Genomic DNA, 26,679 nt, shown 5'->3' with positions numbered 1-26,679 from the left:
GCCTAAGATTCTTCAATCCTTAAAAATCAAACATTCTCTAGCTCACGTAAGAAACAAAAGAGAACTAGGAAAAGGTCTTTATGAGGTCTGTGAGCTCTTAGCAAGTAGGCCGCTAGAGGGCACTCATGGGATGAGAACAAAAGGATTTTTCAAAAGGAAGACAGGATTTAGCTTTTTCTCTCAAAGAAAGGAAACTTAGCTGGAAAGTAGCTATCCTTTCAGATCACACCAACCAATGACAACCTGAGCTCTCTCCTGGGAGCCAAGCACAGACACACAGAGAGAATGGCAGGCTGTTATAGTCTGGGAATTATAGACATCTGAATTTCTCTGTTGAAGAGAATGTTAGCAAAGTCATTGTGTTAGGGTTCCCCAGAGGAACAGAACTGATTGAATGAATGAATGAATGAATGAATGAATGAATGAATGAATGAATATATATTTATTAGAATGGCTCACAGGTTGTGGTTCAGCTAGTCCAACAATGGCTGTCTACCAACTGAAAGTCCAGGAATCCAATAGTTGTTCCATCTACAATGGTGGATGGCTCAGCTGGTCTTTAGCCTACATTGGAATTCCAATAAAGTAGACTCTAATGCCAGTGAAAAGATGAACATGCCACTGAGACTGAGGGCAAGCAGGCAAAGGGCTTCCTTCTTCCATGTCCTTTACATAGGCTGCCACCGGAAGGTGTGGCCCAGATTTAAGGTGGGTCTTCCCATCTCAAATGATTCAATTGAGAAAAAAGTCCCTCAAAGGTGGATCCAGCTGCTTAGGTGTTAGTTAATTCTATATGTGGTCAAGTTTACTACCAAGAATGGCCATCACAGCCATTTTCCTGAAGAATACTTTGGATGTTGGGGTGTGAGGCAGGGCAGGGCTACAGTTTGCCTAATTAAATGCTGTCACATTTAGGTTCCTGTGAGTCAAACCACGACCCAGAAGAGAAAATTACACAGGCATTCCAGTAGATGGTGCTGTGGCTAATTCAGCAATTGTGTACCAAGAAACGTCTGGTGTGATCCTCTTTAACAGCAGCATCTTTTGCCAAGTCTTCAGGACGTAATTTGAATGACTTCAAATAAAGGATCTCTCCTACTTTCAACAAAGTTTCCATTCTACTGCTGATTTCCAATTCTGACTCAAAATACACATTCCTTCTTAGTCCAGGCAACTTGGGATCTCTCTCTCTCTCTCTCTCTCACACACACACACACACACACACACACACACACACACACACAAGGTCCAGGCCCAGGCCCAGGGGGCAAAAGAACAGATTTTGTTCATCAAACAACATCTGTCATTTATTTCAATTTTAATGAGACAAGGTCTTACCTTAAAGCCCACCACAGTCTAGCACTATGGAGCCCCGGCTAGATTAAGAGCCTCCTGTTTGCTGGATGACAGGCACAGAGCACTATGTCCTGCTCCTTTGGTTTGATTGGCATTAATGCAGACCAAGGTGACTTAATTGGCAAGCACAAGCAGAACTGATCTGAAAATCGTCTAATGTTCATTCTCTTTGGTGGCTGCCACAGTCAGGGAGTCTGTTGTGTCTCTGCTTGGCAGTTTATGGTATTAAAATGGCATAGAATGGGCCATTAAAATATTTTATGGAATTCTGAAATATAATAATGTGCTCCAAAAGAGAACTATATGAACCTCAAGAGCTGGGTATGTAGCATTTAGAAGAAACTTGGTTGTTATACACCAGGGAAACCAGGTGTCATGGTTTGAAGAAGAATGTTCCCCATAGACTCATGTGTTTGAATGCTTGGCCCACAGGGAGTGGCACTATTAGGAGGTGTGGCCTTGTTAGAAGAAGTGTGTCACTGTGGAGGCGGGCTTTGAGGTCTTATACGCTCAAGCTATGCCCATCTCCTTCTGCTGCCTGCAGATCAAGATGTAAAACTCCCAGCTCCTTCTCCAGCACCATGTCTGCCTGCATGCCCCCCCATGCTCCATGCCATGATGATAATGGACTAAACCTCTGAAACTGTAAGTCAACTCAATTAAATGTTTTCCTTTATAAGAGTTGCCGTGGTCATGGTGTCTCTTCATAGCAATAAAACTCTAACTAAGACACTAAGTCACCTGAGGTCAAAATGAGACGTTCTGGGGCACGCATAAGCAATAATTTCACAGTTAGAAAGAGATAAAATTCACAAGATGGTGAAAGTTATAAACACTCGAGGAATAAAAAGGAGACAGATATCTTTACTTGCTATAACTCTTCAAGATAATCTACTAGTGTGTGTGAGCTAAAAGACATAACTCCATTGCTGCTATTATATGTAGGGCTTTTATTTTTTTTTGGTCTAATTTTAGGGAAAAAAGCTCACTGTTACCAAAGCTGGCCTTATTGTGTAACAAAGTAGAAACAAGACCCTCAAGGATGATGGGGGGATGGTCATGGGCAGGAGATGGAGTTACCACAGTATATAGAGTTCCATATCTCCTGTGAAATACAGTCACAAGGAATGAAGACAGGTAAAGTAGTATAAAAGGTGGCATTTAGGCAAAGAACAGGCAAAACCAGTCAAAGACAGAAGGAAAGTTGAGGATTATGTCAGTGGTGCGGCACTTGCCTATCATATGCAAGGCCTGGATTCGATCCTCAGAACTGCCCGAAATGAAAATAGACTGTTAGAAAAATGGGAGTGGAATGGAGAGGTGAGTAGGTAAAGGCGCTTGCTGCCAGATCAAATGGCCCAAGTTCAATCCCCAGAACCCAGATAGTGGCAGGAGAGAACTCCCGAAAGTTGTTCCCTGACCTTACAGCTGCCTCACAGTGGGCACATGGGATCATGTACATGCACATTTAGTGTATGCACACTAAATAGATGTAAATAAAAAAGGGGGAAACTTTTCTATGTCAAATGAACCTTACTATAATGTTGGTTCTACACACCTCCATGAGTCAGCGAAAACATGAACAGTACAGCATGGGTATTTTATCTTTACACTTTTTCCATGAAAGTAGAGGAGAGTGTTATCAGTTATTATGACAACTATCAGGGCAACCAGTTTATGGGGAGAAAAGGTCCATCTTGTCTCTTAGTTGTGGACATTTCAGTCCATGATGGATTGGCCCCATGGCTCCTGGGCCTGTGGTGAGGCACAGCTCCAGGGGAGTGTGTGGTGAATCACCTCATGGAAAGAAGGGGCAAAAAAGGAAGAGAAAGAGATCAGGATCTCTCAGTCTCCTTCAGAGGCACACCTCAATAACCATACGGCCAACCTCCCAGAGTTCCTAACAGTTCCCCAAAGCACTAACCAGGAGACAAAGCCTTTACCTCATGGGCCTTTGGGGGTACATCAAATATAAATTACAGCAGAAAGATTCACTGCAAAGCTGGAGTGGCCAAAATCCCACTTCACCTGTTTGCATGGGGCAATGCCTTACTTAAAAAACAAAACAAACAAAGAAAAATAAAACCCCAAAACCTTTAAACTGTAACTACTGATTTTAATACCTACTAATACCCATCCCAGTATCTTAGAGGTTCAGCCAGGGAAAGAGACACACTTCTGACAGAACTCAGCACTTCCCAAATTTAGATCCTTCGCTAGTCCTCCTCATACCCACAGGGGCACTAGTGTGTCCCCCAGCTAAGCATCTGGAAAATGCCAGTCCACAGACAGCAGCAGAAGAGAGTCTGTTCCATTGAAGAGCGTGAACATTTGAAAGACATACCATTCGGATCTACTTACTATCCTGAGAGTTAAGAGTTTTGCTCACATTCGGCTTCTTGGTGCAGTTATTCAGTTTCTGTCCTATCATCCTTCTAATTGAAACATCATCTGCGTTGGGAAATACCTGCTTTGTTATTCCTGCAAAAGATCACAGCCACACACAAGAGCACTCTGTGAGGAGTTCGCATCCTATGAACGGAGGCAAAACACAGCTTTGGCTCAGATTTACAAAAGCAGCCCAAATTGTCATGACATATTTAAGCAGATGGATATACTCGGGTTTTCAAAGCATAGCAAAAGCTAACAGAAAGGAGATATTATAAACACATCATGTATGCTTGTCTTCCTGTGACATCATTCAGCTTTAACTTTTCTGTTATCAACTCCATGCTTTTTGCTCCAAGCTGCCATGGGTTGATTCTTATTCATTTCTAACACTAGTCAAAATAAATAGATCACTTGTTAACTAAGAGTGATCTTAGTTATATAAAGAGCTTGGTCAGAGGTGCTCCAAATTTTTTTTTTTTTTTTTTGATGTTTGTAAAACCAAACCAAACCAAAAACCGGGAAAGGTAGATCATTGTTTTTAAGGCAGTTCACTAATTTTAAAACTATGTGGTTAAAATGATCTCTTTCCAGAAACAAACAATACCCGAGGGAAATATCTAAGAGAAGACAATACAATTTGTTACTGAAATTTGAAAATGGTGAAGTTGCTATTTCCTGAAGCTTTGAATTTTATTAATTCAAACTTCTCAGTTATAGACACTTTACTTTTGGTTGGATATCCATTTTTTTTTTCTTTTTGAGATTAGGTCTCATGCAGCCTAGGCTGGCAACTGCTATGCAGCCAGAATGACACCCAGCTCCTGGGCCTCCCATCTCTACCTCCCAAGTGCTGAGATGACAAGGATGTACCACCATGCCCAGATTTAATAACTGTCTTAACGAAAAAAGCGGTCGTATGAAAATACAATGCAATCCGGTCATCACCTATGATTTCTTGAACTTCATTCTGGTTCATAGCTGGTTTTACAACTTTGTCTCTTGAAGTGGAGGATTTTGCTCCAGTCAGACTGTGTGTGGCCATGTATTCATTTGTGTAAAGTACTTGCATTAAGTCATTAATAAATTTCTGAGGCTTGCTCTTATTACAACGGGCAATCTGCCATTTTTCAATCTTGAACTAAAAAAAAAAAATAAGAAATGATAACTGAAATTAGAAAAAGAGATGATACCTGGAGAAATAAACATGCTAATTAAGACAAACCACAAAACGTCAGCACTTTTAAGGTAGTATTTTGTACTTTTAATGTATATTTTACATTCAGTTAGATGAAATAGTAGTATTTGACATGTCTGTCAGCCTTTATGAGGTATTTGCTTGGAATATATGTAAATTTTTCTCAGGTATTCTAAACGTGATGCCTTAAGATCAACCTATCCTACTTATATTTGGGAGAATCATGGCTCTCAGAAGATGCCCCCTCCTAACCTCTGGTTCCTGTGGATATGTTACCTCACTGGAGACTTACAAATGTAGTAGATGGGAGATTATTCTGGATCAGTTAGGTTGGCTCAATGAGTCCTTAAAAGCCGAAGATGTGAGTAGAAGAGGAGGCCAAAAAAAGTGTGGGGGGGGGGGGACAGGAGGAAAGATGTGAAGTGAGGGGCTTGACTGTGGGATGGTGGACAGAGCCCTAAACCCTTGTGAAGTGAGATGGTGGATGGAGCCCTAAGCCCTTGTGAAGTGAGATGGTGGGTGGAGCCCTAAGCCAAGCATTAGGGGTTTTAGAAACAGGGATGACCGAGCTGCAGCCAGGAAAGAAATGGGAAATTCATTTCTACAACCACTAGAAACCAAACTCTACCATAGGGACTCAAAGGAGCAGGAAACAGACTCCTTTTTAGAGTCTCCCATAAAGAATGCTCCTGCTTGCACACTGACCTCACACCAGTGAGCCTTGTATTGGATTCTGAACTTCAGAACTCCGAGAAAACAAATTCATGTAAATGAAATCACTAAATCTGTGCTAATCTGTTGCATAGCAACAGGAAATTACATACCAAGATTCAGATACTCTGATATTAGATCACTCATTCATCACCACCTCGGAAGCGCTATTTCCTTAGGCTTACACCTGACTTTAACAAAAGTTTTTCATTTTTGGTTTCTGTTTCTTGATCAAGAGGAACAGGGAACACATGAATGGCTGTGCACATGAAGCATGCAGAGGCCCACACTTCTCTCAGTGACACAAAGATTCACATGTCTACTTCTATAACTGGTGCAAGGATTTTAATAGTTCAAAAGCTGCATTTATTGCCAGTATTTGCTTTTAATTTTCTAAATTTGGTGTCCATTTCACAAACATTAACTCCCACTGTTAAAATAAAAGGACTCTTTGCAATAGGGAACCAATGGTCGGGACCTTTAGATACTAAATCCACTTACACTTACTGCAGTGAGACCCCAGGGCTTCACCCTTCCTTTGGTTTTTTTTTTTTTTTTGTGTGTGTGTGTGTGTGTGTCCAGATGTTTTCAGAGAACCTGAGGGGGCAGTATTCCAACCAACCTGCTTCTCACCAGGATGCTGCTCTTCCTCAGCCTTCAGGGAACTTGGGGAGCTGGAACTGGAGTTGGAATTACTGCACAGAGAGGCAAAGGAGTCTGGGGAGGAGTTGTTGGTTGCTCTCCAGAGGGTAGATGCTGGTGTGGACGCCACTCCTCCGCCCTTAAGCAGGGTCTCTGCCATTCCCACCAGTTCTTCAAACTGGGTGACGGCCTGGGGTAACACTGAAACGGCCAGAGAAAGCAGCATTTCACAAACACGTCAGGAGCAGTGGCATTTGCACGTTTTTTTAGTGTGTGTGTGTGTTGCAAATGTGTTTAGAACATTTTACTTCTTGTAATAATCTACTGGATGATGAGCTTTGAAATGTTGGCTATATTTGAATGTCTATGCATCACTTTGAATTAAAAACAATGTTTCAGCTGGGTGGTGGGGACACAGGTTTTTAATTAATCCCAGCATTCCAAAGACAGAGGCAGGTGGATCTCTGAGCTCAAGACCAGCCTGGTCTATAGAGCTAGGACAGCCAGGGATACACAGAGATAGACTCTGTCTCAAACAAAACAAAACAAGCCAAAAACAATGTTTCGAAAGTTGATTCTTCTCTGCTAGGACTGTGATTTGAGGGCATGGAAGCTCTCGTGTAGAGACATAACTGATACTGTTATCAGTCACATCCTAAAGACCCATATTAGGTAATCTAAGTGCCAAGATACAATTAACCATGGATTTAAAAAATTGTAGCCGGGCGGTGGTGGAGCACACCTTTAATCCCAGCACTTGGGAGGCAGAGCCAGGCGAATCTCTGTGAGTTCGAGGCCAGCCTGGGCTACCAAGTGAGTTCCAGGAAAGGCGCAAAGCTACACAGGGAAACCCTATCTTGAAAAACCAAAAAAAAAAAAAAAAAAAAATTTGTGATTGTTTAGGCAGGAGCCAAATTCCATCAAACTAATAAACTTGCAGTGCTATGACTCAAACCTATGTTGTCACATACTAAAGATGAGTTTTGGAGACCAACTGAACTACTCTGTTTTGTTTTGTTTCTTGAAAACTTACATATTCCAAGTTTCATGCAGCCAATGTAAACTGCTGGAGGCCGCAAGAATATGAAATAGAGATTTAGCTGTATATGATAAAGCTATACCTAGAAGGATCAAGGAATCCTTCTGGAGGAGAAGTCAAATATCAAGGAATATTTGATGTTATTCAGTTTTTAATATATCAGCTGTTTCCCTCTATCAATTTCTTGTGCACCCATATACTCCTAGGCCATAACAACAAACAGTATAAGCTTCACAGACCTACCGCTGATCTGAACTAGGTAACACCCCTACAGAAACAGAGCCTGTTTCATAAGACTAGGGGAGAGGCAGATGTGTAGGTGCATAGCTTTGTTTCTTGTGCAAATGAAGCTCAGACCCTCCTTCCCCACATAGGCCAAATGGCATTCCAGAGCAATTGACTCAGAACAAAAGGGCTTTTTGCATACCAGGTAAGGGAGGATTGAGGGAAAATTCCTAGTTTGGAACAGAGTTGCATGGCCAGAGAAGAAGAACAAGGCAGAGTTTTTTTTTTTTGGTTTTTCGAGACAGGGTTTCTCTGTGTAGCTTTGTGCCTTTCCTGGAACTCACTTGGTAGTCCAGGCTGGCCTCGAACTCACAGAGATCCGCCTGGCTCTGCCTCCCGAGTGCTGGGATTAAAGGCGTGCGCCACCACCGCCCGGCCCCACAAGGCAGAGTTTTTGCAGATGGTAGATGGATTGGCTTAGGTCAGGAGAGTAGGAAAGGAAGGAATGAGCATGGATGGAGGAACTGAAGATGAAGATGAGATCAAGAGCATAAGAGCTTAGTTAGGGGTATGAGAGGACAGGAAGAGAAGGGACAGAGAAGAGCTAAACATGAGGGCAGATAGAAGCTGTGTAGGGAGAGAACTGACTCAGAAGAATAAAGTGTATGGACTATAGAGTTTTGTGTACATAGATTCATTTAATATTGTCAAAGATTAGATTATCAGCTGGTTGTAGATTTTTTCTGGACCCTGGGAGCAGGCTGTCGAGGGGCTGAACCTCCCATAGTCTGTGATAGTAAACGAGTCTTTTTGCTACAGCCTGTTTTTTTTCCCTAAGGACAAATAGCTTGTCGTTGGAGCTGGAAGAGACTTTGAATTCTGTTCAATTTAATCCCTCACTCAGTGGTTGAGGGTGCTGCTTGTGTTATTTTGGCGGCGCTCTTACCCTGCGAGGAAATGTCACGAAACACGTCAGAATCCACTAACAAGAGTTTTATTAAGATAAGAGAGACAGACAAATGCTCAGGCCTGCGGAAGAGACATGTGTGTGGAGAAGAAGAAGAAGAAGAAGAAAGCCGGAAATATGGCGCCGGCTTATAAAGGCTGGGTGGCACATGCGTACACAGGTCCATGTGGCTACTCCACGCATGCACTAAATCACATGGCCACTGGGTCCTGGTCACGCGAGATGCCTTGACCCGGAAATGGCTAATTTGACCTGGAACTGGCTAGGCGGAAGTGTCTAGGTCCATCAGACATGCCCAACCGTGGGGGCGTGTTGTGAATCTATCAGCTTGTTATAGAGGGAAAGATCCTGAACTCTTTTGGGGGAGCATTTTTATTATGCATATCATTGAACTACAATTTTTACACAATTGATGGTGTATCCAAATCAGTACATGCGTGCTGTGTTAACAGGAAAAATTTAAAATAAATTTATATTATCTTTACATCCCAGCTGCAATTTCCCCTCCCTTGTCTCCTCCCAATTCCTTCCCCCATCTCCCATCTGTTCCTACCCCACAATCCACTCCTCCTCCATTTCTGTATAGGAAAGGGCAGGTCTCCCATGAGTATCAACAAAACATGGCATATCAAGTTGCAGTAAGACTAAGCACCTCCCGTGTATAAGGCTGGGCAAGGCGACCCAGTATGAAGAGTAGGGTCCCAAAGGCAACAGAAAAATTTAGTAAAGAGAATCTCCTTGCTTGTTCCTTCTGTAAGTACATTACACACTCCCTGTGTGCTGCCACTTAATCAGTAATTACTTATTGAACAAGGTAAACCTTTGGATTTTCCTAAACTGGCAGGAGTGTCTGCTAACGGTGGTGAACCCTTGAGACCACACCTAAGAGTTTATTTACGCATATTGCTGAACGATAATCTTTACAATAACTGATGATGTTAAGTCATCCTTAAATGAGGTCACCGGGAGTGGAGCCCTCCATACCCAATCAGTCTGAAGTAGAGGCTGGACACAGACAGTATGACAGAGACGGAGTTCAAACACACGGGCAATCAATCAATCCATCATACTTACATGAAGAAGCTTCAAGAAGTCTTTGGGTACCAGAGCTCTGGGGAGCTTCCTAAGGGTCAATATCCTGCCCATAGTCACACAGTGGAGCAAAGTGTCCATCACAACAACTTTGTAGCCCAGCCTCTGCCCTCTTTCTCTTTCTAGTCTACTTTGTATCCCCACCCCCATCCCCGAAATAAATACAGCTGTGACTGTAATGGGTTTCAGTGAGTTTTCTCTATCAAATTCTCAAAGGTGGGGGTGATTTGGGGAAAATTATCAACTTTACAGTTGGCGTCAGAAGTCTTAGGGAAATTTGCCATTCTGGAGGCTAACTTGTAGACCCAAAGAAATGAAAATGTGTAAGCGCCAGGATAATGTAAGAGGGATAATGTATGTTGTGGCTTTTCTATGAAACATCACTGAAGGTTCCTTTGTTGAATGGCTGGACCCCAGCTGGTTGTGGAAACTTTAGAAGGCAGGGCTAGCTGGAAGAAGAGGCCCCAGAGAACATGCCTTTGAACAGTCCACCTGGTCCCCGATTCCTGCGTGTCTCTCTCTGCTTCCTGTCTATTCTGACAGCAGCAGCGTCTCCACACAATACACTCACTCTAGGCCCAGCCCAGAAACAGAAGCAGCTGCCCACAGACTTAACCCTCTCAAGCTCTGCGTCAAAGGAAATCTCTCCTCCTGTAAGCTGCTTCTACTAGGTACGTCAGAGTGAGTGACAGTGAAAGCAGGTAGCACAGGGATTTGACCTAATCCAGCACAGGGAGGACACAGCTCAAGACTGAGCTGAGAGCTGCGGGTGAAGCAGGAATTAACAGCCACAGAGCAGGAGCGAGGTCATCAGAGACAGAGGTCCACCCACTCCGCACTTGAAGCCCCGAAGGGCCAGAGCTGGGAGGCAGAGAATAGGGAAGCCAAACCCGATGTGAGGCTTCAGGGATCTTTACGGGTTTCTCTAACACAAAGGTTGTCCATGTTTCTCAGCGTACGCCTTTCTCATTTCTACTTTCTTATCTCTGCTGGTGTTCACGTAGAGACCTGCTGACACACAGCACTGCAGCCCAGCTCTCTTTCCGATTAAGGCTGTCGGGTGAATGTTTCGCTGTTTCATTAGCTCTTCTTGGAACACATGGATTTTGAAGTCTAATTTACGAAGTCAAAAGAAGAAATGAAGTAAGCGAAGGGGATGAGTTTGAGCCAGAGCGAGTTCTTCACGAACTTGTAAGAAAACCCCTTGCACCGGGCGGTGGTGGCGCACGCCTTTAATCCCAGCACTCGGGAGGCAGAGCCAGGCGGATCTCTGCGAGTTCGAGGCCAGCCTGGGCTACAGAGCGAGATCCGGGAAAGGCGCAAAGCTACACAGAGAAACCCTGTCTCGAAAAACCAAAAAAAAAGGGAAAGAAAAACAAGAAAACCCCCTGCTTCGGAGGTACCCACTTCTTTAGACACAGACAAGCCTTGTTTGTTCTAGAATTCAACAGATGCAGCTTCAAAAATATACCCTCCTTCATTTTCCATTTTAATCTTCTTTTGCTCCGCACTATACTCTAAAATTCATCACATCGTGTGTATAAACAATTGATTACTTTTCCTTGCTAACTAGTATATTCCACTACTCTGCAGCTTACACTCTGTGATGAATCATCAGCTCACCTACTGATAAATTATTTGCCATTAGAAGGCATAATTGTGATGATTTCCTCACATTTTAAGATGCTGTAATGCTTCCTTTTTTTTTTTCTTTTTGAATAAACTTGCTTCCTGCTTTTCTTTCTGAGAAGACCCTGACAAACCCAGAACACACATTTTATCTGTGTCTCTAATTATGTCGCTGCTGAAGAGTCCCAAGGGCATAACAGGTCATCAAGAACAAATGTTTCCAAGACTCAGATCACACTGTTAAACTACTCTGAAGGAAGATTTTTCTAATTTATACATTTGTCATTCACAGAAGCCCCTTTCCTTGAATGTCACAGTTTCAGTACACTTTAAACTATAACTGTTATAAGGTTAAACATATGTGCATTTGATTTTTGATTATTTGAATTTCTTTCACAAATACGTGTCAGACTGTTGGAAGACATTGCTGGCTGGTAGAGGTCGCAGTCTATCGTAGCCTGGAAGCTATGGAAACACCTTCCTTCCCCAGCAAAGCTTCCTGCTCTCTACCCAGCCTTATCTGGAGGATGTCTTTAGGCCCAGGATGCCTGACTTATCTCAAGGGTGACCCTTGTCACAGTTACCTGCAAACACTCTTCCCCTGATGACCCACATAGTAATTAGGCAAGTGCTCTAGCCATTTGGATAGGACCTTACTGCCACACTTATGATAGGAGTGTGCACTTAATGCTAATTAGCGTTTGTCCCCAGGCTCCTCAATCCTGTATATTTCTTATACTCTGGAATAAAGTGGGGCTGATGCACTGAAGTCTGTCTCCCGGAGAGCTGTCTCCTTTGATGCTCACGGGCTGCAGTACAAAGTTTTCAGTCACTGCTACTGCCTCTTGTCCTGTCAACCTGGTGGCCAACAGGCTGAGAGGGAATGAGGACCCCCACATCAGACCCTGGGATGCTGATGTTTTTGTTGTTACTTTACTTTGTTATGATATAGGGTCTCATGTAGCCCTGATCGGCCTCGTGCTTACTATGTAGCTGAGGCTGGACTTGAATTCCTGTTTTTCTTGTCTCAATCTTTCAAGTGTTGGGATTTACAGGTAAGCAAATAGCCTGCTCAACTTTTCTCCTTTTCTTTCACTTGTTAAGAACTGACAGGGCTTCTAGAAAATACTTATAGTAGTTCTCAAACTGTGGGCCACAATGCCTTTGGGGTTGAACGAACCTTTCACAGAGATCACCTAAGACCATCAGAAAATGCAGATGTTTGCATTACGATTCATAACAGTAGAAAAATTATAGTTATGAAGTAGCAATGAAAATAATTTTATGGTTGGGGGGTCAGCACAACATGAGGAACTGTATTAAAGGGTCACAGCATTAGGAATGTTGAGAACCACTGCTCTAGTGCATACTGTGTTAGCTATTATTACTAACTCCTTTAAATTATTAAGCATTTTAACATTTTTATTTGCTTTAATTCAAGGCTGTGTTTTGCACACCTTGAAGTTTTGGTCCCTGGATGGTGGGCCAATCATTGAGAAGAAACTGGGTTTTGAAAGTTCTAATCTTGTCAATGTATTAATCTACAGGTGGAGTCCTAAGTTTTTTTTTTTTAAAGATTTACTAAAATATTTTTATTCATGTATAAGTGTAGGTCTATGTGAGTCTCTGTCAACATGTGTTTGAGGGTGCCCAAGGGAGCCAGAAAAGGGAGCTAAGTTCTCCAGAGCTAGACAGAGTTCAGATCAGAGTGAGGGACTGATATGGATGCTGGGAACTAAACTCTGCCCTTCTGAAAGAGCAAATAGTAAGAGATTTTACCTGCTGAGTCATCCCTCCATCCCAGGGTTCATAAGTTTATGGCATTATTGAGAGGTAGCAGAAACGTTTAGAGATGGGGCCTAGATGAAGTAGGTCACTGTGGGCATGTTCTTGGGAACTGTGTCTTGTTTTGGTCCACCACCACCACCACCACACACACACACACACACACACACACACACACACACACACACAAAGCAGGGTGTGGCATGTGCCTACAGTTTTGAGGACGGAGTTGAGCCTGGCCTGACCACACAGAAGACCCATTTCTAAATAAACAGATGGTGTAGCACTTGCCTTACATGAAAAGTTCTGGGCTTGGCCCTTGGTGCTGTAATTAAATAAATATGATAAAAACGTGCACACACAGTTTTATTTTTAAGTATTAGTATTTTCTTGGTAAAATATTCACTTTTGTATGCTTTGCTTTTAAAAATTATCATCATTAAGATCAATTAAATGGTAAATCACACTTTGTAAAATTAAATTTTTTTTTTTTTTTACAAATAAACTTTTTTCCCAGGCTATATATTCCCAACATTTATGTATGTATAAAAGTCTGTGCATTTTTCTCACATGTGTAGGATCATGTGTGTGTGCATGTTCACATGAAGGTCAGCAGTTTACATCTGGTCTCCCCGGTTACACTTCACTTACATGTCAACAGAGGGTCTTTCACTTGAACCCAGAGATTGCAGACCCAATCAGTTTAGCTAGCCAGCTTGCTCTCCTGGGCTACCATTCAGGTGCCACACCCTTCTGCCATTTGTGAGTGCTGGGAATCGACACTCTGGCCCTCATATTCAGGTGGCAAACACTTTACACCTCTACACATTTTTATATTGAACTATCAACTCATACTACTACTGCCACGGCCCCAAAGAATTAACACTAATTCTTAAATAATATATTTGAAAGCTAGTCAATGTTCAAATTTCTCTGGTTATCTTGTGTCTATGTCTCCAGTTGATCTGACTAAGGTCTGATAAGGGCCATATGAAAAGCTCCAAGGAATCTGATACTCTCTTCTGGCCTTCACCAGCACCTGCATTTATGTGTATAAACACACACACCACACACCACACACACACACACACACACACACACACACACACACACACACACACACTTTTAAAAATAACAAAAATAAATCTTTTTATTTATTTTTATTAAGTAATCTCATCTGATTGCAGTTGTTCACATTTAAAATCTTAGGACCTGAGGAGGCTAAAGAGGATTGTGAGTTCGAGGCAGTCCTGTGCAGTACACTGTGTTCAGGGCCAACCTGGGCTACCTAGCAAGCTTCTGTCTAAAAATAACTAACAAAAAAAAGTTGCATATGTTTCCTAATATTATTCATGTGTGGGCCTGGAAGCAAGAACCCAATGGCAGATGTTCCTAACACCCAGATGTGGTCCAGAGATATTAGCTGCCACTAAAAGCCCCAGAGTTTCTTATGGAAAAGGTCAGTTCTAGGTATTGTAAACACACCATAAGACTTTCTAGAGCTTCAGGGAGAAGACATGCCTGAATGTCAGATCGGCAAGCAAGAAAGTCCAGCAGAGACAGGGCAAAGGTGTCAGCTGGAGGAGCTTCCTACAGACCAAACATGGGACAGTTGGAGTGTCGCAGAAGTGTGGTAACCATAACAGACAGAAACATACTCTTGAGGCGAACGTGCAGAAGTTCACATTCGCATTCAGGACAGGAGAAGAATGCAGTGGAAAAACTTATTACTCTGAAAGCCAACAACGTGTGTCCAAAGATGCATCCCTCCCACCACTGTGGCAAAAATGAACCAAAGAGCGAATGAGAAGAATTGGTAGAAGAACCCGAGCTAGTAGGTGGGTAAGACACGCATCCTGGCTCAGCAGTCCCCTAAAACACAACGAATCTGAGTAGTCATCGTCAGGTGGAAACCACCCCCACCTGGTAGAAAGCATCTGTGCCTGAGTGAGCCTTCAGATCTACATCAAACAGAAGGACAGGAAAATGTGTTAAAGATTCTAAAGCCAGCAAGATCCAGACTGAGAGAAAAATTGGATGACAAGTAACTCAGTCTCTCTAGCTTATAACCTGCAGGGACAAAACCAGAACACGGGGAGGAAACCAGTTCAAGAGGAAGAAGCAGCAGCCTGACATGGAGCCGGGGTTACGAACGTGGTATTAGCCCTCCCTCAAACGCATCCTCCTAAGCTCTGTGTTCAGATCCTTCTAGATTAGGCTCTACGGGGATGTGCATTCTGCCCACCGAATGGCTAGCTCTTGACTCTCCCTCACCTCTAACTGTGTGGTAACCTGTCCTGCCATCCATCTGCTCTGTGTAGCCTTGCACAAGCTGTTAGTCCCTCAGATTGATTTAAGAATAGTTTGGCCAATTATTAAAAGCAAACATAAGATCTGGCTGTCACTCAGTTGGCATAGTGTCTGCCTAGGACGCATGAAGCCCTGGGCTGTGGTGGTGCATCAAGCAAGCCATTCTAGCATTCAGGAGGCTCAAAAACAAACAAACGAACAACAAAATGATCATTGGCATTTTGACTGAGGAATCAAGCTACTAGCTTCTTCAGGACGAACTGGCATCTCTCTTCCTGTCTTTGACTGTGACACGTCTCTCAGTTTATATAGGTTTGTATATTTCTCAGTTGTATGTTTTCATTTACATCCCACACACTTATGCTAGGGTAACAGTCGATACTTAAAGCTACTTGTGATCGATAGGAGTTAGTTTTTTCTCTTTGTCTCTTTTTAAGGACGTACTAAATTTCTGGCATATAAGAAAATAATTTAAAAAATGGTAGTTCTAAATATTGGATGTCTATTTCCTACCAGGAATTTATTTTTATTTTATATATTTAATCTCTCCCCCTCAATGTGTGTGTGTGTGTGTGTGTGTGTGTGTGTGTGTGTGTGTGTATACACACGTGTGGAGGTCAGAGGACAACTTGTGGGAACTGGTTCTCGTCTACCATGTGGGCTACAAGGATCAAACTCAGGATTGCCAAGCTGACAGATGGCAGGGCCTTTACCCACTGAGCCATCTCACTGCCAAGGATTTATTACTCTTTAAATAAGATCAGGCTTAACATCCAGCATTCCTCCACCCTCCCCTCCCTACTCCTGTTACACCAATCCATTTACTTGTTAATTATGGATTAGTCTTTACAACTTTACATTGTTGTAATTTACATATGCAACTATTCCTTGATTTTTTTCAGATTCAGAGTATTTCATCTGTGTAATAATGTAATGTAGCCTCCTTTAAATTCTTCCTCCGACACGGAAACACACAGAGTTCATACATACAAACATATCCGCACTCTCCTCCGCCATCCCTGCATACTCTAACAGGATGGCTGGTTTAACAAATACCCTGCTTATGATGGATCACAGTTGTCAGGTACCATAGTTTTTCCCCTTTCTGGGATGACTCTCTCATTTGGCTCTCAAAGTAGAAAGTCTGCAGGGTGTATTTTGGAGATTTTATGTAATATTGCTCTATTACCCTTTTACTGGGTTCACCGTTTCACATGATAGAGAATGAAGTCATTTCCCTTAGACTATTGAAGATATTGCTTGGCCCCTGGGGAGGTTCCAGGATTGCTGGTGAGTCATCTAAGGCCATTTTGATTCCTGTCCTTAGCCTCGGACATGCTTTTTCTGAAATTTCACAAAGCTTTGGGCAACTATTTTAATTTATTATATGGGGATTTGAGTGGTTTGTAATCTCATGAAATGTTTAAAAATATGCCTAAATTTAAATGTGAATGTTATTAAAGTTAAAATCATTAATATTCATAACTGCGAATCAATATTTATAATTGAGAGTACAATTTACTACGGGAAAATAGGTATTCATTTTCATTTACGGTATAAGGGATTGGTTCTGGGTCTTTGTGCAGGCTAAGCACTCTATCACTGAGCTACATCTGTAGCTCAAGTATATAAACGTATTTGTTTTCAGGTGGTGTCCTTTGATCTAGAAATGCATACCCTTCAGTTCCAGAAAGACACTGTATGGATTCTTTAAAACAATTTCTACTCCTTCTATTTTTTAAGGTCCCTTGTTTGGGTGTCAGGACTAATTCTGTATTTGCTTAGTAATGGTTATTTCTTTTTTCTTTGTCTTCTTGCTCTAATATCCATAATATTCTCTTAACTTTCACTTCCAGATAGCCTACTGAGGTTCTAAATTCTGGTTCTTTGAATATTCACTTTTAGAACTGTTCTGTTCTTGTTTCATGGACACAGAACCTTTCCATAGTGGACTTTTCTTCTAATAGCTGCCTCACACTTATTTCCTCTGTTTCCCATGCGAGAATGTTTTCATGTATCAGTTTTTTTACACTTTATTTTGTATGTGCATGTGCACGCATGTGTGCATACATGTGAAGGTCAGAGGAAAGCCTTGCAGAGGTCAGTTCTTTCTTTCCACCACATGGTTCTGGGGATCAAACTCAGGTCACTAGGCTTGTGGCACATACATTAACCCTTTGAGTTATGTTATCAGCCTATGCCAACATAATTTCTCAAATAATCATACACTCCTTTTACTAAGATGCGCCAAATGTCCCTGAGTCCACAGCTCTGGCTCAGCCTCTCTTGAAAGAAAACGCTTTCTTCTGATGTGGTCTAGAAATGATAGTGTACTTTGGTTTTCAAGCCGTTACCTCCTCAGAAGTGCAATTCCTATAGCTTTTATCAATTTGGCAGCATGATTTTGGCTTATTTTATTTTAGTCTGTCCACTGCTGTCCTTGGCCACAACCTCGGTCATGGTGTTGAGAACTTTCACTTTTCACTAGCTCAAGTCAGTCAGCATTTATCATCTTCTTTTCAGCTTCTAAAGTTTCACTGACAACATTTATATCTGCGATCTTTTCTAGAGTTTTCTTGATTCTTATGCTCCTGTTTATTCTACATTTACTTTTGGTTGCATTTCAAGATGGGAGGGGGATTATAATGTTTAACTTAAGCTTTCTGAGATATTTAAGTGCTAAGAAAAAGTGTGATTTATGAGGCTTTCCCGAATCTCCTTTGTTAGAAGAGTTGGGTTTTAGGTGGACTATTTCCTGGCTGCACAAATGGCATGCATACTGTCTTTCACATGGCATGCGCTTGCCAGTTGTATCGAATAGGGATGCTTCAAATGTTTCACACACGCATAGCACACTCACATTTGCTGCTCCACAATGGCATATATATTCTGCTAGTCTTCTTAGTGGGATCCATCGACAAACAGCCCTGATTCTAACTTTATTTTCTTTCTTTTTTTTCTTTTCCTTTCCTTTCTTTTTTTTTTTTTTTTTTTGAGACAAGGTTTCTCCGTGTAGCTTTGTGCCTTTCTTGGAACTCACTCTGTAGCCCAGGCTGGCCTCGAACTCACAGAGATTCACCTGCCTCTGCTTCCTGAGTGCTGGGATTAAAGGTGTGCGCTACCACTGCCTGACCTGATTCTAACTTTAAAGAGTTGCTGGGAAACTTACTGCATGTGAAATGACATGTGGTCTCTTCTCAGACCCTTCCCTTATTAGAATCTGAGTTGGTTAAATCTTGGTCATTGTGACCACGTATCTGACTCAAACAGGTTAAAGAGAGGACAGATTTCTTTTGGCTCACTGTTTCAGAGATTTTCACCCACAGTCAGCTGGCCCTGTCGCTTTTAAGCCACTGCAGAAACATGGTAACAGACAGGCATGGCGGAAAAAAAGCTGCTCTCCTCATGGCATCCAGGCAGTAGAGGGAACAGCAAGGACCAGGGCTCACATACACCCTTCAATCACAGCCTCAATGTCCTCCATTCTTCAACCAGGCCTCACCCACTAATAGTCTGTCTTAGCTAGGGTTTCTATTGCTATAATAAAAATCATGAGCAAAGGTAACTTTGGGAGAAAAGGGTTTATTTTACCTTATTATCTTATAAGTCTATTATAAAAAGAAGGCAGGACAGAACTCAGGACAGGAATCTGGAAGCAGGAACAGGAGCAGAGACCAGGGAGGAGTGCTGCTTACTGGCTTGCCCACCATGGCTTGCTCACCCTGTTTTTTTGTTTTTTTAATATCATCCAGGACCATTTGACTAGTTGGTGGCACCAACCACAATGGGCTGGGCCCTCCACATCAATCATCAATCAAGAAAATGCACCATGAGCTTGCCCACTGGCCAGTCTGGTGAAGTTATACTCTCAGTTGAGTTTTCTTCTTCCCAAATGGTTCTAGCTTGTGTCAAGCTGATATAAAACTAGCTGGGACATAGCCCATTCAGTATGAATTCACCAGTGGAATAATTAATTGATAAAGTTAGTGTTCCCCTGAGCCAATCATCTCTTAGCAGCAGTACCAGGTACAAAAGAAGCTTTCAACCCACAAACCTATTTGAGGATGCTCTATATCCACACTCTAGGAGGACTGTGCATTGGATTTGAATCTTCTGGTGTCTTTCTAGTTCCTAGGCATCTTCACAAGGAGGTCAATTATAACCATGCTATTTAAAATTGTAAATATTCCCCTCCCTTAAATCCTAATCTTTCTTTACCACTTTATTTTTTCAATGAGTTTTAATACTATCTAAAATATTAAATAACTTATTATATTGTGTTTTTTATTGTGTCCCTGCTCTCCTTCCACACAGATGACTATGACACATATAAACACTGGCTCCAAGGCAGCGGGGACCTTAGTTTTTCCACTGACTATCTTAGGTACTTCGCACAGTGCTGAGATACAACATTGCTGTAGAGTGAAGACATGAAAACATACCGCAGGAGGCTTCGACAGCTCCTGCCTCTCCAGCTGCCCAGAGCCCGCCCAACAGACAACTTTACTACTTTGTTTCCAGTGTTACATTCTGGTAAGTGTGTATCTGGTGGGGCAAGGAGAGATGAGCAGATGGTATTAGATACATAATCAATTGAATGATTGCATAACTGTCCAAGGGGAGAGAGGGCAGAAGAGGAGGGGAAAAATCCCTGGAAAATGAGACACTGAAATTTAGATGTAAGGAGCCCAATAAAGGGGGAGTTTCGAGTATAGACCTACAGCAAAGGAAGGTTCAAGCCAGAGGTACCAGGAAGAAGTTTCTGAGCAGAGGGAATAAAGATGGTGAAGACAAGCTTGATTTCTTCTTAGAGGGAAAGTTAATGGGTCAGTACGGCTGGATCACACCAAGAAGAGAGAGAGAGGGGAAAAAAAGCCAGAGAGTTGAGGGGAGGAAAGTGCCCTGTTCTTCAAAGATGAAAGGAATTTCATGTCTCTACGAGTGACTAGGAATTCACGTATGTGTGTGTGTGTGTGTGTGTGTGTGTGTGTGTGTGTGTGTGTGTGTGTGTGTGTGGCGGGATGGGGTTGTGGGGTAGTGGGTGGGAGTCAGCGGTAGTTAAGCTGAGGAGTAACATGAATGGATGTATAACTAACAGAGCTGTTCCTGCTGTATTAAGGATACACTGCCTAGGAGCAAGAGAGCAAGCGGGGAATTATTAGGAGGCTGCCATAAACTCTGTGTGGGAGATAATGGTAGCTTGAAAAAGGGGAGCACCACCTGTGTGGAGAGGTGGCACAGTGGTTAAGAGCACTGGATGCTCTCCCAGAGGACCTGGGTTCGATTCCCAGCACCCACATGGCGGCTCACAACTGTCTGTAACTCCAGTTCCAGAGGATCTGACTCTCCATTCTGGCCTCTTTGGGCACTGCACACACAGTGCACAGATAGAGCAGGAAAAACACCCTTACACACAAAATAATAAAAGTGTTTTTTTAACAACGGTCAGCAGTAGTGGTTGTGAGAAAAGAGACTGAGTTCTAGAACTGTTTTGAGTGTAAACAGTGAAAGCAATATAGAACACAGAGGATGACATTGTGGCTTTTGGCTTGAGAACTGGAATGTACATGAAGGAGAGAGACAGGAAGGGGGTCAGGAGAGACTCTTGAGTTGTTTGTGATAACAAAGAGTCTTGGTGAACAAGGAGTTGGGAAGGTCTAGGCACGTGTTGTGGTTTGGATATGAAGTGTCCCCACATTGGCATCAATCATGTATTGAAGACATAGTCCCTAATGCAGCATGTTCAGACCTGGACCTTTTGCGAAGTGACTGGGTCATGAGGGCTCTAATGTCACCAGTAGATTTATTCCTTGATGTGTCATGGGGCGTTTTTTGGAGGTGGTGGACAGTAGGATGGGACCTTGATGGAGGAAGTAGGTCATCTCTGGGTCATGCTATGGAAGGATGGGTCTTGTTCCCTGCTCCTTTCTCTCTTTTCTTCCGGTTGCTAATAAGATGAACAGCTCTGACACACCATGCTCTCTTTGCTGAAGTGTTGTATCTTGCTTTGAGCCCAAAGCGATGGAGTCATCTGACTGTGCATTGACACCTCCAAGTCCGTGAGCCAAAGTAAATCTTCCCTCCCTTAAACGGAATTTCTCGATTTAAGAATTTCTCAGTAACAGAAAGTCTGATTAACTGCAGAGCATCAAAGCTCATGGATGGATTTTTTAATACCCAATGATTACAGACAGAGAACATTACGGGAAGACTGGCATCAGATGGCTGCCTTGAGTCATGACTACCCAGAAGCTAGAGAAAGGCCTGGAAAGCCTCCCTTAGCACCTCTGCTGGCAACCTGATTTTGGAATTCTAGCTTCTGGAACTGTATCAAAAAACTTTCCTGTGTCCTTAGCCTTTCAGGCTGTGGCATCTTGTACCTGCTGCACTCAACACTACAGCATGACAGGGAATGGTGATCGGAGGACAGTGATCCTGGTGGGATTAAAAGAACTTGATTCAAATGGGGCCCATAAATAATATCTGATGGGAAACCGAAGGGAGTATGTATACGAACACCTTTTAAGGGCTTTCCTTTCTCTCTCTCCTCCATCTTTCTCCTTTCTTTGTCTTTTTTTTGGTTTTCCTCCTTTTATAAAAATCCTATATTTCATCTTAGTTATAGCAATACAATTTACATATGAAGTAACACTATTAATAGACTCATTTGATATGGTTTTCAATAGAAGAAAGGGAGAAGTATGAGGTTATAAAACCCTTCTCTTTTTTTTTTTGCTGGTCATTGTGGCAAATGTGTTCATGACATTATGTCTAACTCCTAGTGCACTGATGGTCAGAGGGATAAAAAGGAGGATCAATCTTCCCAAGTACTGTCTCAGAGGAGAAACAATGTGGGATTCTTTTGGATGGCAAAATGGTTCTTACTACTTCCATGCACTGAATGTTGAATTCACATATCCACTCTAAGGCAGGGGGACGGGCCTATACCCCACCCTTCCTCATTACCTAATATGACCCTCTCTGGTCTCCTTTTGTCATTTCTGAGTTTGGGTCACATTATGTAACATGATATTTTCCAGACACATCCACTTCCCTACACATTTCATTCTTCTTTACAGCTGAATAGTATTCCATAATATCCACTCACCGCATTTTCTTTATCCATTTTTCTGCTAATGCACATCTAGACTGCTTGTTTCTTTACCATTGCAGTGAACATGGGTGTGGGCTCATCTATGTGGTAGGATGTAGTCCTTTGTGTCTACACCCAGGACTGAAATAGCTGGGTCATAATAGTAGTTCTGTTTTTAATTTTTTTGAGGAACCTCCAAACAGATTTCCATAATGTCTACACTGGTTTTTACTCCCACAGCAGTGAATAAGGGACCTTCTTCCCCACATTCTTTCTGGCATTTTTTGTCAGATTTCTTGATAACAGTCATTCTGAATAAGGTGAGGTGACATCTCAAAGTTGTTTTAATTTGCATTTCTCTCATAAATAAGGATGCTAAACACTGTAAAAAAATAGTTATCAGCTCTTTGTGTTTCTTTTGAGAACTGGGTGTTCACTTCATTAAACCATTTCCTGCCTGGCAGTTTTGTTTCCTTGGTGTTTAATTTTTGCTGTGCTTTGTCTGAAGTATATGGTAAAGATTTTCTCCCATCCTGCAGGCTATTGGTTCTGTTAATAGTTTATTTGCTGTGCAGAAACTTTTAATTTTCATGTAGTCCCACTGTATACTGACAATGAACTCTGAGAGAAAGAAATTAGGAAAAACATCTCATTCATAACAGCTCCAAAAAATAAGGTAACTAGGAATAAACTAAACCAAAGAAGTGAACGACTTCCAAATTGAAAAAACTTCAAGACATTGAAAAAACAAATCACAGACACTAGGCAACAGGAAGACCTTTCACATCCCTAGATTAGTAGAATTAATGTAATAAAAATGGCTATATACCAAAATTGACCTACATATTTAGTGCAATATTCCTTAAAATTCAGATATTGTACTCCACAGATTTAGAAAACACCAACAGGAGTATTCACATGGAACCAGAAATGACCTTGAATAGCCAAAGCAATCTCATGGAGAAAGAACTCTTCTGGGAGTATCACAGATCCTAACCTCAGACTATGCTACAGAGCCTTGCTGCAGGCATAAAACCAGTTACAACAGCAGAGCAGAACAGGGGACTTGGAAACAGACTGATAAAGCTAAGGTGTTGTGCAATATTTTTTAAAGGTGTGTTACATTCACTTATGCTATGGAATATTTGCTTACTGATGCACAGATGTGTTGCATTCTTTTATGTTGCATTTGTTTATCTCTGTGAAGCTGTGTTACTGTGCCTGTCTAAAACACCTGATTGGTCTAATAAAGAGCTGAAAGGGCCAATAGCAAGGCAGGAGAAAGGATAGGAAGGGCTGGCAAGCAGAGAGAACAAATAGGAGAAGTCTGGGAAGATGAGAACAAGAAATGATAAAAATGAGAAGAGGAAGACTACAGGGGTCAGCCACCCAGCCACCCAACCAGTCACGGAGTAAGAGTGAAAGCAGGATATACAGAAGCAAGAGAAAGGTAAAAGTCCAGAGGCAAAAGGTAGGTGGGATAATTTAAAGCTATGAAAAGCTGGCAAGAAATGAGCCAAGCTAAGGCTGGGTATTTATAAGAAAGAATAAGCCTCCGTGTGTGTGATTTACTTGGGAGCTGGGTGGTGCCCCCCCTCCCCCCAAAGAGCAAAGGAGTAAAGAGTAGAAAGAGCAAAAAGAACCAACTACACCAAGGTTATCAAATTTTTGACAGAGGTGGTAAAAACATGTAACGGGAAAAAGACAACCCATTCAATAAAATGGTGCTGGCAAAACTGGATTCCACCACTGCACAATGAAATTAGTTTCTTAACTCTGACCTTGCACAAAAATGAACTCAAGATGAATCAAATATCTTAATTCAAAATCCAAAACACTGAAATTGCTATTGGAAAATAGAGGGAACACTTCAAGATATTGGGGGTAGCAAGCACTTCTGAACAAAGCCCTCCAGTGGCCAAGGAACTGGTCTCAAGCATCAACATATGCGACCAAGGCAATTTAAATTTTTCTTTTTGAGACAGCATCTCAATATGGTCAAAGATGACACTGAACTCCTGGTCCTCCTGCTTCTGCCTCCTACATGCTGGGATTACAGGCATGTGTTACCACGCCCGACTTAAGGAGTTTTTCCATGGATAAAAGGAGAAAAATAGGGCAGAAGGTGGAGAATCAAATGACTTAAAAGTTTTATTTTTATTTATTTATTTTTAATTTCATGTGTATGAGTGTTTGCCTGCATGTATGTCTGTGTCATGTGTGTGTTTGGTGTTCAGAGGCCAGAAAAGAGCACTGGATCCCCTGGAACTGGAGTTACAGATGGCTTTGAGCCTCTATGTATATACTGAGAATTGAACCTGGGTCCTCTGGAGGAGCAGTCAGTGCTCTTAACTGCTAAGTTCTCTCTTCAGCCCTCTATAGGGTTGCAAGCCTCAAGAATAAATTATAGAGATTTAGCTGTATATAATAAAGCTGTACCTAGAAAGGTCAAGGAATCTTTCTAGAGGAAAGCCATATTCAGGAAATATTTGGCATTATTCAGCTTTTAATATATCAGCTGTCTTCTGCTATGAATTTCTTGTGCGTTCATATACTACTAGACCTTACCAGTAAAAGTATAAGCTTCTCAGACCTACTGCTAATCTGAACTAGGTAACACCCCTACAGAGCCTAGGAGACATGTGGGCATGTAGATGCATATCTTTGTTTCTTGTGCAAATGAAGCTCTGACCATCTCTTTCCTTCAGGCCTAGTGGCATTCCAGGGCTATTGACTCAGGACAAAAGAGTTTTTTGCACAACCAGGTACAGTAAAGACTGGAGCAGAATTCCTGGTCCAGACAGAGTCACATGGCTGGAGGAGAGAGGAATAAGGCAGAGTTTTCTGTAGATGGTAGGGTGAATGTGGCACAGCCAGACAAGAGAGGAGCAAGAAAAAGTTTTTGCAGATTGTAGGTGGATTTGAATGAGGTCAGGAGAGGAGGAGAGGAAGGAAACATGGGAGATGGAGGAATGGAGGATGAAGATGAGATCAAGAGCATAAGAGTTTAGTTAGGGCTGTGAGAGGACAGGAAGAGAAGGGACAGAGAGGAGCTAAGCATGAGGGCAGCAAAGAAGCTGTGTAGAGAGAGAACTGACTCAGAAGAATAAAGTGTATGGACTAAGAGTTTCGTGTACCTAGATTCAGTTAATATTGTCAAAGATTAGATTATCTGCTGGTTGTAGATTCTTCTCGGACCCTGGCAGTGGGCTATAGAGGGGCTGGACCTCCCATAGTCTGAGTTACTATAGCTTTCTTTTTCCTTCCTCTCTCCTTCCCTCCCTCTTTCTGCTTCTGCAGTCAATATAAAACCAACCAAACAAACAAACAAAAAACAGATGAAGGCAATAATAAGTTACCATTCCCAAATCTCCCAGCTTGTGCTAGGCATTGGGTATAGAAGTTATCTTTGTTTCATCTCATTCCCATAGTAACAAGGAAACAATACATTTTGACCCATTTTGTAGATGAGGAAGTTGAAACTGGGGGAGAGGGCAGAGAAAGAGGACACACCAACGTGCTATAGCTAGTCAGTAGACTCGGGACCAAAATCAGAGTGTATGACCCTAAATCAGAGCTCGACCAGCAAGTTATACTAATGTTTTGTCTTTGCTTTCCAGCACATTCAAAGCTTGAGAGCAGATTACATCACAACAGGAATTCTGTTCTCTGAAAATGTCACCAAAAGAAAACAACAATTACAAAAATCACAATCTTTAAAGCAAAGAACTAAAGGGCTGATGGTTACTAATGGAATAAACACACTTCTGCTCACATGTGGCTTGTTTTTTTTTTTTTTATTTTTTTTGGTTTTTCGAGACAGGGTTTCTCTGTGTAGCTTTGCGCCTCTCCTGGAACTCACTTGGTAGCCCAGGCTGGCCTCGAACTCACAGAGATCCGCCTGCCTCTGCCTCCCGAGTGCCGGGATTAAAAGCGTGCGCCACCACCGCCCGGCTGGGTTGTTGTATTTACAGCTATGAAATTCTTAAATTTGATATATATCTTAGGCAAAAGTGACTCACTTGTCAACCTCCGACCTCACTCATGTTCCAGCCTCTGTCATCTTGTCTGTCCCCACGCCTTCTGTGGAACTACACACTTCATTTCCATTGTTCCTGTCCTAGAGTAGCTGCTATCAGGCTAGTCAGGATGGCCGTGACACCTCCTGGTGGCTGGTCCTCACCTCCTTTCCTGTGCCACCGGTACCAGGTTCTGGACCCAGAAGCACACTGTCAAAACGTTCT

General features: G+C 42.2%; 1 protein-coding gene across 3 annotated transcripts in view; it reads right to left on the bottom strand.

Annotated features, from left to right (window-relative positions):
• Positions 1 to 26,679, bottom strand: part of Bend6 (BEN domain containing 6) — a 69,959-nt gene that overhangs the window by 6,543 nt on the left and 36,737 nt on the right. The window contains exons 4-6 of one of the 3 annotated variants that reach the window (XM_052745217.1): positions 6,276 to 6,496; positions 4,693 to 4,885; positions 3,701 to 3,837 (exon numbers count right to left, since the gene is read on the bottom strand). In XM_052745217.1, the coding sequence (XP_052601177.1) occupies positions 3,710 to 3,837; positions 4,693 to 4,885; positions 6,276 to 6,496 (542 nt within the window). In that variant the 3' untranslated portion in view covers positions 3,701 to 3,709. The remainder of the gene's footprint in view (positions 1 to 3,700; positions 3,838 to 4,692; positions 4,886 to 6,275; positions 6,497 to 26,679) is intronic. The other 2 variants (XM_052745218.1, XM_052745216.1) reach the window with 2 other exon arrangements.

This window comes from Peromyscus californicus, unplaced genomic scaffold, assembly GCF_007827085.1.
Source record: "Peromyscus californicus insignis strain IS unplaced genomic scaffold, ASM782708v3 Scaffold_19__1_contigs__length_69161282, whole genome shotgun sequence".
Classification (NCBI taxonomy): Eukaryota; Metazoa; Chordata; class Mammalia; order Rodentia; family Cricetidae; genus Peromyscus; species Peromyscus californicus.
Note: the sequence above shows the minus strand (reverse complement) of the source record. Positions and strands in the feature narration are given on the sequence as shown.